Raw genomic sequence first — 16862 nt, forward strand, 5'->3', positions numbered from 1 at the left:
GTCTGTATCGACCGTAGGGGGGAGCGGCCGTGCCTTCCATTTATTACTCTGAAACGGTCAACTTGCTGCCTGATTTCTTCTGGGAACTTGAAACGGCGTTGGATTCAACGCCTTTTCCCTCTCACGAGGCCGTAGTTTCGCGCTGGAGGTGTCCGGTTGGAGCACGTAGGACGTGGCGATGTGAGATCACAGCCGCGCGTGGGCGTACCTGGGCAGGCGTGGGCTGGTGGGGTGAAACCCTGAAGTCGAGCCGGGAAACCGTGGGTCTGCCGGAGATGTGGAGGGCTCCGGGGAGGCGCTGAAAGGATGGGGATGGGCTCCTTTCGTTATTCCTCAGGTTTGGAGGGGTAGCGCAGTGCTGTAAAAGGTTACCGGTACGGCACGTAGCGCGTCTTGTAACTTGGTTCAGGCGTGAACTTTAACAGAATTCCTGAAAGCAAACGTGCTTAGAGGTGTATTGCTTTTTCCAGTAATTTCATGCTTAGAAATCATCTCTCAAGTTAATAGGCAGAAGAAGCTGGGAGGGGGTTCCCTCTGGGCCGTTGCGTTGTAAGTGCTATACTTCTTGTTGTTATACGGTATGTTATATTGTCTTTTAATACCTATTGTAAAACATCTTGCAGCCTGGGACACCAGTAGCGTCCCCAGTCCTCATCTTCAGCTGAAGTTGGGCTGAGAAGTGGTTTTTGCAGCCGCGTGTGTGCGGAGCTGAGGAAACAAGAAACATGGTTATATGTAGGATCTTTGACCTTTTAGCACTAAGGAATTGGTTGAGGCCATCGCTGCTTGAGCCTGGATTTGACGAGACCCTGCAGTGAAATCGCTTTGGCAAAAGCGGAGAGGATAGCCTTTGAAAAGCAAATAGATCAGTGGAGAGTAACAGCTGGGGGGGCAGGCTCACCAAGCCTTAGCCACTGAGCAGGAATCTTTCCCCGTGACAGAGTGTACAAAATAAATGTTTAACATCAAGAGGAGAAAAAAAAGAGTTACTATTCAGTACGTGGCAGTTGATATCTGCCCTTATCGTCCTATTCATTTCCAGAATCGGCAAGAAACTTTAAGTATATATGGGTGCCTGCCTTCAGCAGTCTGATAAATCTCACAAAAGCCAATAGAACACACTAAAGTCAAATTCCTGCTGAAAAGACACTGATCCTTGGCTTAAACAGAAGTAATCTCTGCACAGATCAGTAGTCTCTAGATTTACAGATGAAAACAGTAGTTCTTTGTAAAGCACAAAGGAGTGCCACCTTCTTACATCGCTAATACTTTCCATAGCAGTAACTTGTTTTATCTAAGGAATTAATGAAACACTGTAAAAAGACAACTACTAAGTCTTCCTTGCAATCGCTGTCATCTACTGTTGAAAAAAATTTTCTTTTAAATGAGCGGTAGTGTCTATTCATACAAACAATTTTAATTGCATTTAGGTTAGTTTAGTAAAATCCAAACAGCTCTGTCATGTTTATTTTGGCTTTTTGACAACAGCCATAGGGTGATTGGAATAACCTTTTATTCATCTTAAAGCCAAAAGGTGAGAGGTATTGTAAATTGTGTTGTTGGAAAATGGATCAGTTCAGTGTTTTGTAAAATACTACTTTAGTCTTTTTCGTAGGTGTATGTAACTATTTATTTATTGCTACCTGATAGAAATTCTATGCACATCTACGCACATCTAGTTCATGTCGCATTTTCTAATGTGGGTGAGGGGAGAAGCGCAGCAGAACTGGCGCTGGTATCACCAGTGAAGAGGGATATAAGAGTTTAGAAAGGACTCTGCAGTTGCAACCTAAAATTCTAGACTCTGGAGCCGAGCAGTGAATACACATGAGACTGAACCCGAGATATATATTAAAAAAAAAAAGGGGGGGGGGGAAAAAAAGGGGGGGGAGAAAGAGTGCAATCAAAAACAGTTTAAAGGTTTGCGAATGTTTCGGTGTGGCTTGTGCAGGAATGTTTGGGGGGGAATTTGTGCAGGAATTTGGGGGGGGGGAGCATTGCTCTCCACTCCTCCCGCTGCTGATGTTGCTCAGAAGTAATATAAAAGGAAGGAAGATAAAATAACTGTATGTTGTCCAAACTGATCAAGTTATAACAAGGGAACTGTAATTCAGCTAGTGTGTCAGTTAGGATATCGTATCATCTCTTGATTTCAGGTTTTCAATCCTGTGTGTTATTGGCTATGCTGACAGCGACGAGAGACAAATCTCTCTGCTGTTGACAGGAACAGAGGAGTTCACACAGGCATAGTGTGACAGAATTCCCTACATAAAAATTATCCTTGCTAATATAATATAATCATCCTTTAATGAAGTGGTCCTGCGGTTCCCAAAGGATGTATTAAGCGAAGACTATGCTTTCATCCCACTGAATTGTCAGTGTATTTAGTGTGCCAGTCACACCAGCGCCTAGGTGTCACCGTTATCCATTGCTGCTCTTCTCCTTTTCAGGCCTGGTTTTAATTTCCTTTCTACCTTTGCAGCTTAAGTCAGGTGAGAAAGAGGAAAATACACCACGTGAGCCCACTTATATTTTTATTTGTTGCAAAATGTCCATGATTTAAAAGCTAGTGACCAATTTAGTTGACCTAAATGTAGAGCCAAATTGAAAAGTGTATCCTCTGAGCACGTGCAATATTGCAAAACTACTGGCTGTGTGCATTAATGCCTTTTTATGTTGGTGGTTTGTTGGAAAAGCATCTTGAGTACTTCTGCACGTATTCTCACCCTGCTTTAGCTGCTGCTAGTAAGAGGACTTGCCCTACACTTTTCACGTCTTTCTGACTTGCAAGCTGTAAGGGGCCTTGTTCACCGGAGTTTGAAGCTCTGGCAAACGCTTTGCTGCAGCTCTATTAAGGATGCTACAGCATTCCCAAGTGTGGTTGAGACTGCCTGAAACTGCTGAGCTGGCATTTCACTTCAGACGGTGTTCACAATAAGGGCATACACACAAATCCTCCCCCACTGGTCCAACCCCAAAGCTCACAGTTAAGTGGCCTTTGAAAATGGCAGAGAGGCTTATGAAGAATAGCCTAGATGGAATCTAACCTTTCCTGGAGCTGCCCTTGTGTGCAGAATTGTTGATAACTTTCCGAGCTGAAAACGTTCAGTTGAGAGGCAAACGCCTTTTAGCTGGAGCGAAATAGCTGCAGCCTTCTTGTGTTCTGCATGTAAAGTACCAGCAAAATCTGCCCTGGCTCGGTATGGACACTCAGCCGCTACAGAAATCACAGCGACCAAGGTTCGGTTCCCTTTAAAACCCTTGCTTTTTCTTGTAAGAGCACAGAGGTGTGCCGATGGCTTGCCAGTCGGTTGCTGGGTCTGGTACAGGGTGCGAGGTTGAGTGATCTCTGCTGAATTGCCGAGGGTGGCCGTACCAGCCAGGTGCGGGGCACTCTGCCCCACGGGTAGTCACTGCTGGGAGGGTGGCAGGGGCAAGAGTTAGGGTCTCTACTGACTTGACTTTTATAGCCTAAAGAAAGGGGTATTTCCTCTATGTTGCAACTAAGTTTATAAATAAAGCAAAGGGGGGAAAAGAGGGGAAACGTACCTGCCCTGCAAATTCAGTCTTTGTCACTTGCAGATGAAGCAAATAAAATCATTCCTTACGAAATGTACATCTCCAAGGGAATTAATCTTACACCATGAAAGAAAAGCACACTGAGTAGTGGTTTGGGGTTACTGGTATTAAAAATATCTGAAAACAGTTGGAGTCCAATGTTTCTTTGGCAATGGAAATTTTATTTACAAGATTTTAGGAAAATCAATTATGTATTTTCAGAAGGATTAGTAAATGCCATAAGCTTAAACCATACACACTAAATTCACTGATACATGGTTAGGCCTTACCATAAAAAAAAAAAAAAAAAATCAGTAAGTTACTCATCCATGTAATGTTGATTAGTGATTAACCATAATAGTTTTCCATTTCTAAGATGATCCTTTTGTTCTTCTATCCAACACAGGCATGGGATTCCATAATCCTATATAGATACACCTTTGCCATATATCTGATGGCTTTTAAATATTTAATGGAGAATCAGTGCCTTTGAAGGCTACCAGGTTAACAGCTGTGGTGTCTGAAGTGGTCTAGTTTATCCATAGAACAATCTGGGGCTGCCAAACTAATTTCATAGGGAAAGTCAGGCAGATTATTTTCAGAGGTTTCTTGTAACTGTGTGCATAAGTTCTTCTTCTCACTTTTACTACATGATTTGGCATACAAACCATGGTACAGTTGCTATTCAAATATCCCCCACTTCTGGGGCTACCTGCCCGTGGGGAAGCAAGCCAGGGCGGTCAGGCTCATGCCTGGGGAACGATTGATCTGGGACTGACATTGGGTGCGAACAAACTGCGGTCCCGCGTCTGTGGGTTTGAATGTTTATTTGGGTCTGCAGTCCGTTCACCTGCATCGTGACATCTCTGGCTACAGGATTCTTCTGCGATGAGTACGCTCCCCTCCTCGTTTCCTTTGGGCTGCTGTTGTATAAGCAGAGGCTTCAGGTAGCCAGGTTTTTAGGGACTTAATGTGTAAATGAAACTGTTCTGTTTTTCTTCAAAGATGCACTTTATACCTGGGTGTAGTAAAAGCTGCTGGTGCTACATTCTCTCTGCAGAACCTGCCCATACCAAGCATGGTTGGAAATGCAGGAGCTCAGGTGCAAGTGGCTCAATCCGCAGGTTTTCACTTGAAGCTACCCAGTTCCTGCATTGAAAAAAACCAGACCAGGCTCAGATTTCTGAATGTGATTGCAGCCACCTCCCTTTGCAGGACTCATTTTTTTTACCAGAGCAAAGAATAAGACTGCTTTTGCTCTTCTAGTGTCCTCCTCCCTCTTTCACTGCTCTCAGCCACCGCAGGAATTAGGAAGGGGAGGGGATGCTGAGGTTGATGAGACAAGGCTTGTTTAAAACCCTGTGCTCAACTAGGGCAGCATTTTTTCTTTATGCTTAGTGCTTGTGATGCCTTTCATTCTTCCTTGCAGTTACAGAACAAAATCTGGAAATATTATATATAGTAAGCTACTGAATATATAGAGGTTACTGGGCCAATAAAGTCTTCATGTGGATCAAATAAATAGCCTGTCTTTTAAGACCAAAATTAAATCATATGAAGAAAACATGTCACGATTTTCTTTTTTCCTTGAGTAGGGGTGGTGTTGAAGTGATTCATTGAAAATATTACCCCTTCTTAGCCTATAAAGGGTAAAGGTGTACTTGGGAACATCTCTGCCTGAAAAAGGGAACTCAAGGACCGTTTGTTCTCTAAAACAACCTCATTGTATCAGTCTTCCAGCGCACAGTTGGGTGTACAGGTGCGTGCAGCCCGCTGGCTGGGTTGGGGTTTAGTCTCTTGGAGCTGGAAGGTGTGTGCTCCAGGAGCTCCACAGCGGGGCAGATCAGGTCCTGCTCTCCTGCATATTTTCTCCCAAATGATGTGTGCGCATTGGAACCAGGATGTCCGCTTTTTAAGTACAGAAATTGCAGATATGATTGCTAGCAACTGTGTGCTACATATGCTTTCCAGGATTTTTTTTTTTTATGAATACTCATGGGCGTCTTTTAGTGTAGCTGAATTCTGTATGAACAGGACTTTATTGGCTACGGGATAGATAAGGAGAATTTTCTTTCAAGTTTTCTACGTTAATGGAAGCATGATCACATTAGCTATGCTGTCATTAAAAAAAAAAAAAATCATAAAATATGTAATCATGGGAGACATGAGTTGCTACTACACCCGCTAACACTTCATTTTGTTGGCTTTCTCACACTGCATGTCTTTTGGCAACATGTTGTGTTGCACAGCTGAAGGCTGCTAGTCTCAATGCAGAGACTGTCCAATTTACATTCTCGTCATACTGCAGCGTTTCGTAACCCCGCTTTAGCTTTTCCCTGGCTTCCCAACAGCTCTGCACAGGGACCTCCAGGGCAAGGGAAAGGGCCTGGGAGTCCCAGGGAGCAAGAGGAGCAGCAATAGTCTTTGCTAAAAGAGACCATCGATATGGGGGGTGCAACGCATTGGCCTGAAAAGCAGTGTAAGGTGGTGGTGGGTCAGTGGGATGTTGCATGGGGATTTTAGCGCAGCTGTTTGGACCAAAAGGAAGGATTGCAGCCGCTGCATTGGGTAGTTCTTACCTACCACATGGGAAAGAGCACGTAGGGTAAAGCAGACCAAAAATACCATGGATCTCAGTATCTGGTCAGAATTTCCATAAACGGTTTAAGAACTAAGCCCTCTTAAATGTCTGGCCCCGAGTTTGGAGGGACTGGAGAACAATCCGTATGAAACAAAGACTTTTTAAGAATTGGTCGGTGTGCTTACAAATTCCCCAAAACATTATGGCATATCTGAATGCTTGCTGTCTTTTTAATATTAGCGCTACTTTTAATTTTGTTTCTTGAGCCCATGCCTTAATGAAGCGCTCCAAGTTAACGTCTCGTGTTGAAAGAAGACAAGCCTGCCGCTGCTGATACCCCCTGCCAGAGCAGCTCAGGCTGCTGGCGGGGGGGGGAGTGGTCTGGCACTGTGCTCTGATGTGCAACATGGATCACTCGCTGTGCGATGGAGAGAGAAATTTTACTTTGCTAACTTTCATGTTTTGTATTGTAGCCATGAGACGCAAACGACCTGCTGGGATCATCCCAAGATGACTGAGCTTTACCAGTCTTTAGGTAAGACACCTCTGCCGGTTGTTTGATTTGTTTCCAATCAAATGAATTTTTAAGGCAAAGATTTCCAGAAGTAGTAAAAAACAAAATTAAGTGAAAGTGAGAGGCACTGCTTTTATCAGGGTTAAAATTTTCTGCAAGAGAAATATGTGAGGCATAATAACACATTTCAAACATGCAGTGGAAAAAAATATTTCAATTAGCACATTTGGAATGTGCGCTGGGTTTACGAGGTAATTTGGGTGCATTGTTGCAAACTCTTACTGAAGGTCTGGGACAGAAAATTAAAAAAAAAAAAAATTCTGAATCCTTTCACTGTCTAATCTGCTTTACAAAAGGCAGATGAAAAAATCAAACCAAGCTGCTGTTAATGTTGACTTTTGGATGGTAGGAAGCCAATTGAAGCAATTTGCCAAACTGCGTTACCACTGCTTTATTTTTAAAGCACTTTCAATACTTGGAAGGCATGGCAGCTGTCATGATGTCATTTTGAATACCCAAATTGCATACTTATTATGACTTCAGATGTGCCTCTCTGGTGGAGGGTTTATTTTATTTTTTAGCAGCTTTGGATTTTATTAACAGAAGCCCATCTATAAGATAAAATAGGTCAATCCATGCTCTAGTAGAGGCTCCTTGGCAGACCATTTAATAGCTAACTCTTTGCTTGTAATGGTTCTGTTAATAAATAATAGAGGGTATAATAAAAATTAAGCTATTTCTCTAAAAGAAATATCACTGAATATGCTGCATTCATAAAGGAGGTTATGTCTGTACAGCACATGTACATAAACCGGCTTTAAACAAGCCAGCTTGAGCACTAGGGCAGTCAAATCTAGCATTCAGTGCAGGCTTATTTACCATGGTGAAAAATAGCTTAAATTATCTCCTGCTAAACTCTAGTTTAGCTGCTGAAAACAGTCTAATTATGCCAGCATAATCTATTTCAAGCTAACTCAGGTATCTCTACGGTGCTCTGCAGTTAAAGGCATACCAAAAATATTGTAGAAAAGTGGTACAATAAAATGGAATGAAACAGTGTGAAGATTTTCTTCCTTATAGTATTAGCACTGTGGCAGCAATTTGTTTAAATATTAACCAGAATACAGCTCTGTATGTCAAAAAGGGATATAAGATGTGTAAGTTCAGGCTAACCAAACGCAAAAGCAGACAAGTATTGACTTGCCATTTAATTATAATGTATTGCCCTGTTTGTCTCCTTTATATTTCTACTCTTAGAGTGAGTGGTTTAAAAGATTCAGGACAAATAGTAATTGCACATGCAGACATCCCTTTAATACAGGTAGATCTTCAAACAGTTGCCTGTTAATTGAACCGCACTCTGACTCCGCAGCCTTCTTTGATCCAGAGATTGCATGATATTTCTGATACTGTTGTTGGTCAGACCTAAAGTCCTGTTGCAACTGCTTTTCTTCTGGTATTTCCCTGTTTCAGCTAGAGTACTCCTGAATATCAAGAAGTGAAGAGGCAACTATATATAAGGGAGAAAAGTGTCCTGATGGGTTCAGGTCAACAGTTCAAAAGATGTGTGACTGCTGAAGTCAGTTTGCATTTAGTTTAACTGAGTTTTATTACTATGAGCATCACCCAATTGTCAAGAGTTTAAGATATCCTTATTTCTTACTGCATAAAGAAGGAACATGTTTAGGCAGATTTTGTTTCTTTTTCTTATAAAATCCTGCTGTTTTCCTTTTCAGGAGCAAGGAACGTCCAAAAGGGCAGTCCTCTTTCTGGCTAGTTTTATTTCTTTTGGGGTTGAGACCGACTGCTCATTAATATGGAAGCAATGCTGATTTTAGCAAAGGATGCATAATGTGTATTTTTATTAGTCAACTTAGGTGCTCATATATGTGTACAAAACAGATTAGACAAGATGATTCTTTGTGCACTGCTACATGGGGTTAAGCTTTGATAAAAGTGCTACTGAATAACCTACCAATTTATTTTATTTTATTTTTGAATTGGGTGTATTCATCATTGCCTAACTCTCAGACAAATTGCATAATACAAGCATAACCCGTTTAGTCTTGAACAGAACCCTTGATGTATTTTCAGTGCTTTGCTTTGCCTCAGGTCAAAACGGTAATAATGGGATGTTTGAAGTCTTTTCAGACTGTTTAGTAATATTTTATCTGAAAAGATATTATTAAAGTCGATTTTGTATTGCATACTCATTAGTTCCTATTATTTTTCCCCACATTAGGATCCAAATTCTGCTTCTCATTCATATGAAGAAGCTAGTAAAGAGCTTAGTGTGTATGCATTTTAAAAATCTGGTAGAAAACATGAATTCTGTAATCCAGGTGAATGCAAAAAAAGTGAGACCAAGCACATCAATGCTGTCAAGAATTTTCATTTTCCAACTCCTACACTTAGCCTGTAGAGAATAATTGAGCTATGTGATGTAGCTCTCTATACATGCCAGTACATCATAATTTGCTAGGGGATCCTTATGTCTAATTTAAATTCTAACAAATTACTGAAAGCTTCATTTTTTTGAGTGAATGGGGAAGATGCAGCCTGGCACAAGGTAATGTTCCTCATCTGCCTATGTCTTTGAGACACAAGAGACACTTCTGTAAGAAAAAGGAGTAATACTAGTTTTATTCTTCACGTACCAATTCACACACCTACAAATTGCTGCATTACGTTCTGCTAAAATAGATGAATTCCAAGTTTCAAACTTACTGGCTTAGCTTTCTGTCTTTAGAGGTTTGGGTATTTATAAAAATGAAGCTAAATTACTTGGGAGCATTATTTGGTACTAGTAAAAGAAGGTAGGAACATGCTGCGTACACTTTTGTACCTGATGAGATTGTCGGTCCAGGAAGCCCTGTGTCCTGTCTTCAATAGGGACTGCATCAGAGAAGGCAGAAAGAACCCATAGGAAGAAATTATAAAATAACCTGCCCATGAAGGAAGTATTCTCAAATTCTCTTTGACCTCATTTGTTGAAACATGGCCATTTATGAACATACTAGTAATAGCGGTAAAATATTTGATTTGAAATTTACTATGTGTATCGGAAGTTTCTAACTGGTGATTCTTTTAACAGAAGTTTTTCCTTTTAAGATACTAAAGTGTTTGCTCTGCACTGCTCTTCTTTATTATTTAAACAACATAGCAATTTTATCAGTTTTAATGAAGCATCTATTCCTGACTCAAGTTGGGCAATTTTCACTCTTCATTCAAAGTCATGGCTACTTAAAGGTATATAATAAACTGTCGATGTTAAATGACTTAATTGTTTTTTAATGGTCAAGTCGAAGTGGCAACAGGTAGTTGCAACAGTGACGTTAGCTGTATCATTTAATGTATCTAGTAGATGTTGATATAGTTTGACTAGTTATATATACTAAGAACATATGAAAAAAACCAAATGAAATAGGAAAGGTAGTAAAAATCAGTGATGTGCGAGTCTCAAAGGTTCAGAGGCTGACAGACATCCCCCGGTTTGTATTTATACCGTTATGAACAACTCCCATTTTCTTCTAACTTCCCTCTGAACCTCTTCAAAGTACCAAGAACTGCTCCAGCTGCTTTTCTTTCCAAAAGCAGTTCCCCTGCAGCAGATCTGCTTTTTCACACTGTTCTTTTACAGCCCCCTTACAAATCTTCTCATCCTTCATGGTGGCTCCAGGGCATCACTGAAATGAGAATTTGTGTTATTTCATTGTCCTGGAGAGTTCAAGGACCTTTTGGGTAAGGAGAGAGAGGGGAAGATCAGGAATCAAAGTGGTCTGGGATTGCTTAATTTTTTTCAGATTATCTTCTGAGAGTGAACGTTTAATGGCAGGCAGCTTACCTCAGATTGATAGTATTTTGCCTTTAAGCTGAAAATGACTCTAACCTTTGCAGTGATGGCCCAGGAGAACTTGGCGTGCCGTGCCATACTGTTAGTGTCCCCTTCCTTCAGCCTTCCCATGTAATGTCGATATGAGTCTCCTCAAGGTGCACTAGTGTCACTGTGAACAGTAGTTGCAGTAGCAGGATGCAGTCAGAGATGTTGCTGTGTGCATCTGTTTATCTCTCCTCTTGCCTTGGTGAATTAGGAGAGGGTGAAAAACACCCTCACCCTTGCAGACTGCAGTGCACTGGTGACAGCTTTCCATTTAATTTGGAGGGATCGGGGGAGCAGTTCTCTGTGGAGTACATGGAAGAAATGTCGGAGTTGCTTAACACAAGGTGGGAGAATGCTGGAAGTTGCTTCTGAGCCTCCACCAGGCTTTCGGCAGCAGCTGCTGTGTTGATCTTGTGGCTGGCTGCTCTTGTGCAGTAACGTAAGCTTCCAGCTCTGAATGACCGAGGTGGATAACTTCATCATTTTTGGTTTGCGTATTTTGATTTGTCCTTCTGAAATGCTGCCTGAAGAGGCTAAACTGCCCCTCTCTGACATAATAGTTTTTGTTACAAACTACTAAACCATGTATTGAATATGAGGTTTTATTCATATTCAACTAATTGATTTCCATGTTTGTACTAGTAAGACATGTGCCTATTGCACACATCAATCATTTGATTTCTCCTGAAATCCGGTGAGACGATTTGTCCTTCTGAAATGCTGCCTGAAGAGGCTAAACTGCCCCTCTCTGACATAATAGTTTTTGTTACAAACTACTAAACCATGTATTGAATATGAGGTTTTATTCATATTCAACTAATTGATTTCCATGTTTGTACTAGTAAGACATGTGCCTATTGCACACATCAATCATTTGATTTCTCCTGAAATCCGGTGAGACGACACATGTGGCCTTTCTTTAAAGGTTGCTTATTCACTGATGTCCTTTTCAAGCTAACTACAATCTGAATAATAAAACTTCTCTTAGAAAATAGGATTGGTTGGATTCTGTCAACCTTGGATAGTAGTCAGACCTAGAATAGGTCATCTTTCTAACAGTGTGTGATTGCATCACATGTAGGCGTACACCTAACAGACAACAAACGTAACTGTGGCAGCGAAGTAGAAGTTAGGTGGTAGAAGTTAACCTTGTACCCCTTGAAAATTAAACCATAGGCATATTAGCAGTGAAGGAGGGTATTAGAGAGAGAGCGAAGTAATGTTCTGTTATGGAATAGGTGACCAGTATGGGAATGTTTTGCTCAAGAGTATTGCACTCTTGGTTTGCAAATGGACACCTTTCATTAATATTTTTGAAGTTTTTTGTTTGCTATTTATTTATTATAGGATTTTTCCATTATGACTACTTCACATCTAGCATACATGAAGGTTTTCTGACCTTTCTGACTGCAAACCCTACTCGCATCCCAACCCCATAATGGGGTGTAACCCGGGTGTACATCATATGCTTTCTGACACTTTTGGGTTTGCAGGCTGAAGAAAAGTCATTACATGCTAAAACTAAATTCCCAAAGGTCATGTCAATTGGTCCAGTTATCGGGATGCTGGCACATGCTGTGGTGTTCATCCACTTGGTCCAGATGCAATCAGTAGCATTATGGTTCCCTGGGTACCTCCCACTTACTAATTTGCAGAGACACTATCAGCTTTTTTACTCAGTGGGACAGGTCTAGTACAGCGTGCCATATTGTTTCATGGCAAGTGGTCAAGCTGTATGTCTGTATGTATAATAACACTATTTACTGTTAGTTATTCTCAAAACAATGTAGATGATAGCATTAATTATTGTTATAATAAAAGAGTCAATGGCTGAGACTCAACTGATATTAAGCAGTGTTACTTGATTAATTTCTTTCCTTTGTGCATTTGTCTCATTTGCATTTTTAAATTACAATTCCTGAAGAGGCAATATATGTCACTGTAGGGCATCATTAGAAGATTTATATATGGGTTTTGGGCAGCAGGAAGAAACCCAGCATTCTTATCAGCTGGTCAGGGAATCACAGCTGTGTTGAATCAATGTGAGATGAAGCTTCTTGAAAAGTCAGAGTGCTGTTAATGTCTGATGAAACATGAAAGCTTAGTGGCTAGTAGTGGAATTATGGTGTATTCAGGACTGTACAGTAAACAGTTTTTAACCTCGGTTAGGTAGGCATTGTCAGAGACAACAGTGACATGTAATTCCCAAAATAGTTTATCCACTGCAAGCAGTGTATTTATGAACAGCTATATGAGCATGCCACAAGCTATGGTTGAGTAAGACTTTCAGGTTTTGAGGTGTATCACTGTAGGTTCACATTTTTTTTTCCTTGCAAGTGAGGGAGAGTAGGAAAAAAAAACCAAAACAAAAAACCAAACTCTGTAAATACTATCAAATGAAGATGAGGATTTGACCTGATGAGATCTAATTTCTTCTGAATAAGTTAGTTGATAACTTGCCAAATTTTACTCTTGAGATAGTTATCACCTGAAGCATGTACGCTGCTCCTCTCAGTTTGATGGTGTCCAGGCAGTGAGAAAATTGCTGTCCATAAAATCAAGAGAAATGCCTATGTTTTGTCCTCATTAATTAAAAAGCAATTATAATAATATTCACAATAATATAAACAAGTAACCCTCTTTAAAGTAAAAACAAGGTGGTTTCCAGGTAGAAAGGACTTCCTGAGGTGCCCTCAGATTACATTGTGTGTGAGAGACACAACTTACATGAACAACCTTTGACAGGAGGTAGTCTGGCCCGTCCCAAAGCTTTTAAACACTCAGTGAGATTAGTCTGTTGTAGAGGACAGTACATTATCAAATGAAACATCCCAGTCACTCAGCACTCATAGCGGCTGGAGCAACTGTAGGGTGGGGTTAGTCTGTTTAAGAACCACCGTGGAAAGCAGTTCAGTTATAACGCCTTACTTAAAACCTGTTGTCTGGGTTATCGATGTGACTACTTAAGAATAAAAACAAATGTCCCTTCATGTTGGATGCTAAACCTCTTGTTAAATATTTTCTTTTTAAAACCTTATTGTTGTTCTTTAATTTTTTTTATTGCTTTTAGTTGCTTACCAACTTATTTCATGCAGTACAACTCAAGAATATGAGGATCTGTTTTTCCTCTTAAAATAATATTCATATCCCAATGTAAAATCTGGAATTTAGCATGGGACGATTTAAAGAAAAAAAATCTACAAAATCTATGATCTTATTTGTAATACTGTGTCAGTAGTCAGCGGGACATTCCAGCGGGTGGTTTGAGTCTTTGATACAAGTCACTGACCACTTCTCAAATGAGTGGGTTTTTTTACCTGATTATCCACTGTCAAAATGATCTGCTGCGTGTAATTACGCTGTTTCTGCAATACTGTAGAAATACAGCATTGAAAAATGTGTTGATGAGGTTGTCTTAGCTCTTTTGAGGAAGAACATAGCCCGTACATTTTGAGATTTCTCTCAGCATGCAGAATTATGCAGAAAAGGTTAGGATTTAATTATCTGATCATCTTTCCATAATATTTCTGAGTTGAATTCTTCCTATCAGCAGTCTGGAGTCCTCTTCGTTAAAGCTGCATGTGTAATAAGAGCACTAGTTCTTGTTCAATGTTAGTCATATTAATATGAATGAATATAAGAATATGAACATGAACATATTCATATGTTGTAGGCACATGATGGACATGGAGGAAATCACTTTTCTAGAAAACCTTCTCCCTACTGCATTAGTTGCCATGAAGCAAAGGGAGGCGCTTGTCATGTCTATAATGAAGAGAAGAAAGCAGTGAAAGGAGATTTCCTAATTTCTGAGTCATTGATGCTTTAGCACTTTGAACTTCTTTCACCTTGACAGCAGGAGGGCTGCAGCAGAAGCTTAGGAAGATCATGGAGAGATCTTACTGCTGTGTTGGTGGGAATTGTTCATTGCTGCAAAGGCATCAGCTGTAAGCACCTGCCCCGTCTTACGAGTCTTCTGTAATCTTCTCCCCTACAAACACATACACTCCCTTGCACAGAGAGGTCGTTCATGGCTGAGGGACGGGAGAGCCATGATTTCTCTTTGCTCTGGGATGTAAATATGAGTGTCGCCAAATACTCCCATGTGATCTTTTCCTCAGTCTGTTCCTTTCCATGGGCCAGGTGACCTCTTCCGCTACATTGTTATTTCAGACCATAAACGGATTATGCCCTTGAGCATTTACACTTTTTGATCAAAGCTTGAAAGTTGCCTTCTGAACGAGGACTGGGAGCATCATTAAACAACCCACAAAAGTCTTCTGTGCTCCAAGGGCTTTTCAGCCCTCTGACCACCTCATTCGGATGACAAGATAGTGCGTAATTTCTAGGAGTGGGAGGAAAGGGCTGGAGGAAAGCATGCATGGTATACTGAGCTCTCCGACCTGCTCAGAGATGATAAAAGCTTTGGAGTCAAGGCTTAGTGAGCCCTGACTCTTTTAGTGGGCTGTTTCGGAGTGGAGAAAGCATCAGATTTTTTACCTCAGGACCCGGGAAGGGAAAAAACCCACAGGGAAGGAGGAACTACTGGTGATTCCGTAGGCACTCAGAAGGTTGCTGCTGCTTGAGCCTCCTTCCTCCCTCCTCCGCAAGTTCCCAGCAGTAGTGGCTGGCTTGTGGCCAGGCAGTGCCTTATGTTGCCTCACTCCGAGTCTCTTCCCTTGCTGTCAGTGGTGACGTTACCTCCAACGCTCCTGAGCCCAGTGACCAAGTCTCATTCCCTGACAGTGTTATGTTCTACGGTTCATTTAAATGGGGTCATATACCAGCAAGGGAAATACTTTGAACCCAATTAGGAGAGGTCTGGGCTCCCCTCATTGCTCCACAGAGCAACACATTTGTTCCAGCAGTAGCTCCGGGGGAAGAAAGACACCATTGGCAGTTTCATAGGAGTAGGCGGGAGGAAAAGCTAAATCATTAAGATCCAGTGACCTCAGATGACTGTCACCACCTGGAAAGAGAGCCGTCCGTCAGGAGCGTGGAGGTGGTGGCATAACAAAGATGGGAGGTGAGCAGTTGACACGGGGACAGTAACTAGGCATGGGCTAATACTGATAACAGCAATGAAGGTGGGAGTGGAGGCATGCGACAGCTACGCTCGGCCTCAGCACGTAGAGCCAAAAGCAGACATTGCTGTTGCTTTCCCACAACCTGAGATGAGGGCTCCGAAACTAGCTCCTGACATTGCTTGCTGATCACTTACAGCAGATGCTTCTTGGCAGCAATGTCATTAAGGTTGATAACAAATTCAGTGTGTATTACATATACAGGAAAATAGATGTAAACTACAGTGCTTTCAGGATTAAGCGTCTTCATGAATCGTAATTTCTGCCCTGATCAAGGCATGAAATACGCATATATATTTCCTAATATTTCTTAAAATGTAAATAATAAATAGAGAAGCTTTTCTCAGAATACTCAGGGAAAATTTAGGGAAGGCTTCTTCATTTTATCAAATGCTAGCCATAATCTAGTATATATTCTTTTCCAGAATACAAATGCAGATTTGTACAAGAGTACAAAATGTAACTGAAGTCACAGTGTGTTTGCGAGAGACTGCTTTATTAATTTCCCTTCAAGACAAATTAAGTCGCTTTATTTAAATTGCTCACTGTATTCCACACCACATTAAGGTTTCTGGACCTGTCAGGACGGTTGTGAGAGAGGGAGCTGGCAGGAACAATACACAGGAGAACTTCCCGTTAAAAAGGTATATGGAACTGTGCAAAGAAAAAGAAATGGTTTACAAAGCTGAAACCTTCCCTTCTGCTGTAAGATGTGTTTTAAAAATGTTCCACAGCTTTTATTAAGGTATACAAAACTACCGAATTATCAAACCTCAAATTACTCATTCAGAATAGCTTAATTTAAAATTAATGTAATTGAGACTATATTCCCTCTGCTACCTATACCTGTACAGCATTGTAAATTATGTTGGGATAGTTATACCTACGCTAGCACGTTGCAAACAACTTTATAGCACCTCAGTGCATATGCCAGCAAGGAACTGTTTTGTATTTGCCCTGTTTTTCATCATATTCTTTCTCTAAGAGTCCGCCAGGCTTAGAGGCAGCTTACTGGGCTAAATGGACCTTTATTCTGGGCCAGTATATTTTTTTTTAATGTTCTTTTTGTATTTACATAGTAGTTTACATTTTCCAAACACTTTCCCATCATTAACTCCTTAGGTCCCATGGGTTTCATCAGTAAATTAAATGCATTCAGGAGTGCTACCGGGTGCTGAAACTGGCTGGCACAAACAGTCCATTTCTGTGCTAGAAAACCCTTAAATTACAAGATGCCAACTGGTC

At 41.0% G+C, this 16862-nt stretch overlaps 1 protein-coding gene across 3 annotated transcripts in view; it reads left to right on the forward strand.

Annotated features, from left to right (window-relative positions):
* DMD (dystrophin) overlaps positions 1–16862 on the forward strand; it is a 1230427-nt gene that overhangs the window by 1144697 nt on the left and 68868 nt on the right. For all 3 annotated transcript variants that reach the window (XM_009283051.2, XM_009283049.2, XM_009283050.2), the window contains one exon: positions 6613–6674. In XM_009283051.2, coding sequence (XP_009281326.1) covers positions 6613–6674 — 62 coding nt within the window. The remainder of the gene's footprint in view (positions 1–6612; positions 6675–16862) is intronic.

This window comes from Aptenodytes forsteri, unplaced genomic scaffold, assembly GCF_000699145.1.
Source record: "Aptenodytes forsteri isolate BGI_AS27 unplaced genomic scaffold, ASM69914v1 Scaffold2, whole genome shotgun sequence".
Lineage (NCBI taxonomy): Eukaryota > Metazoa > Chordata > Aves > Sphenisciformes > Spheniscidae > Aptenodytes > Aptenodytes forsteri.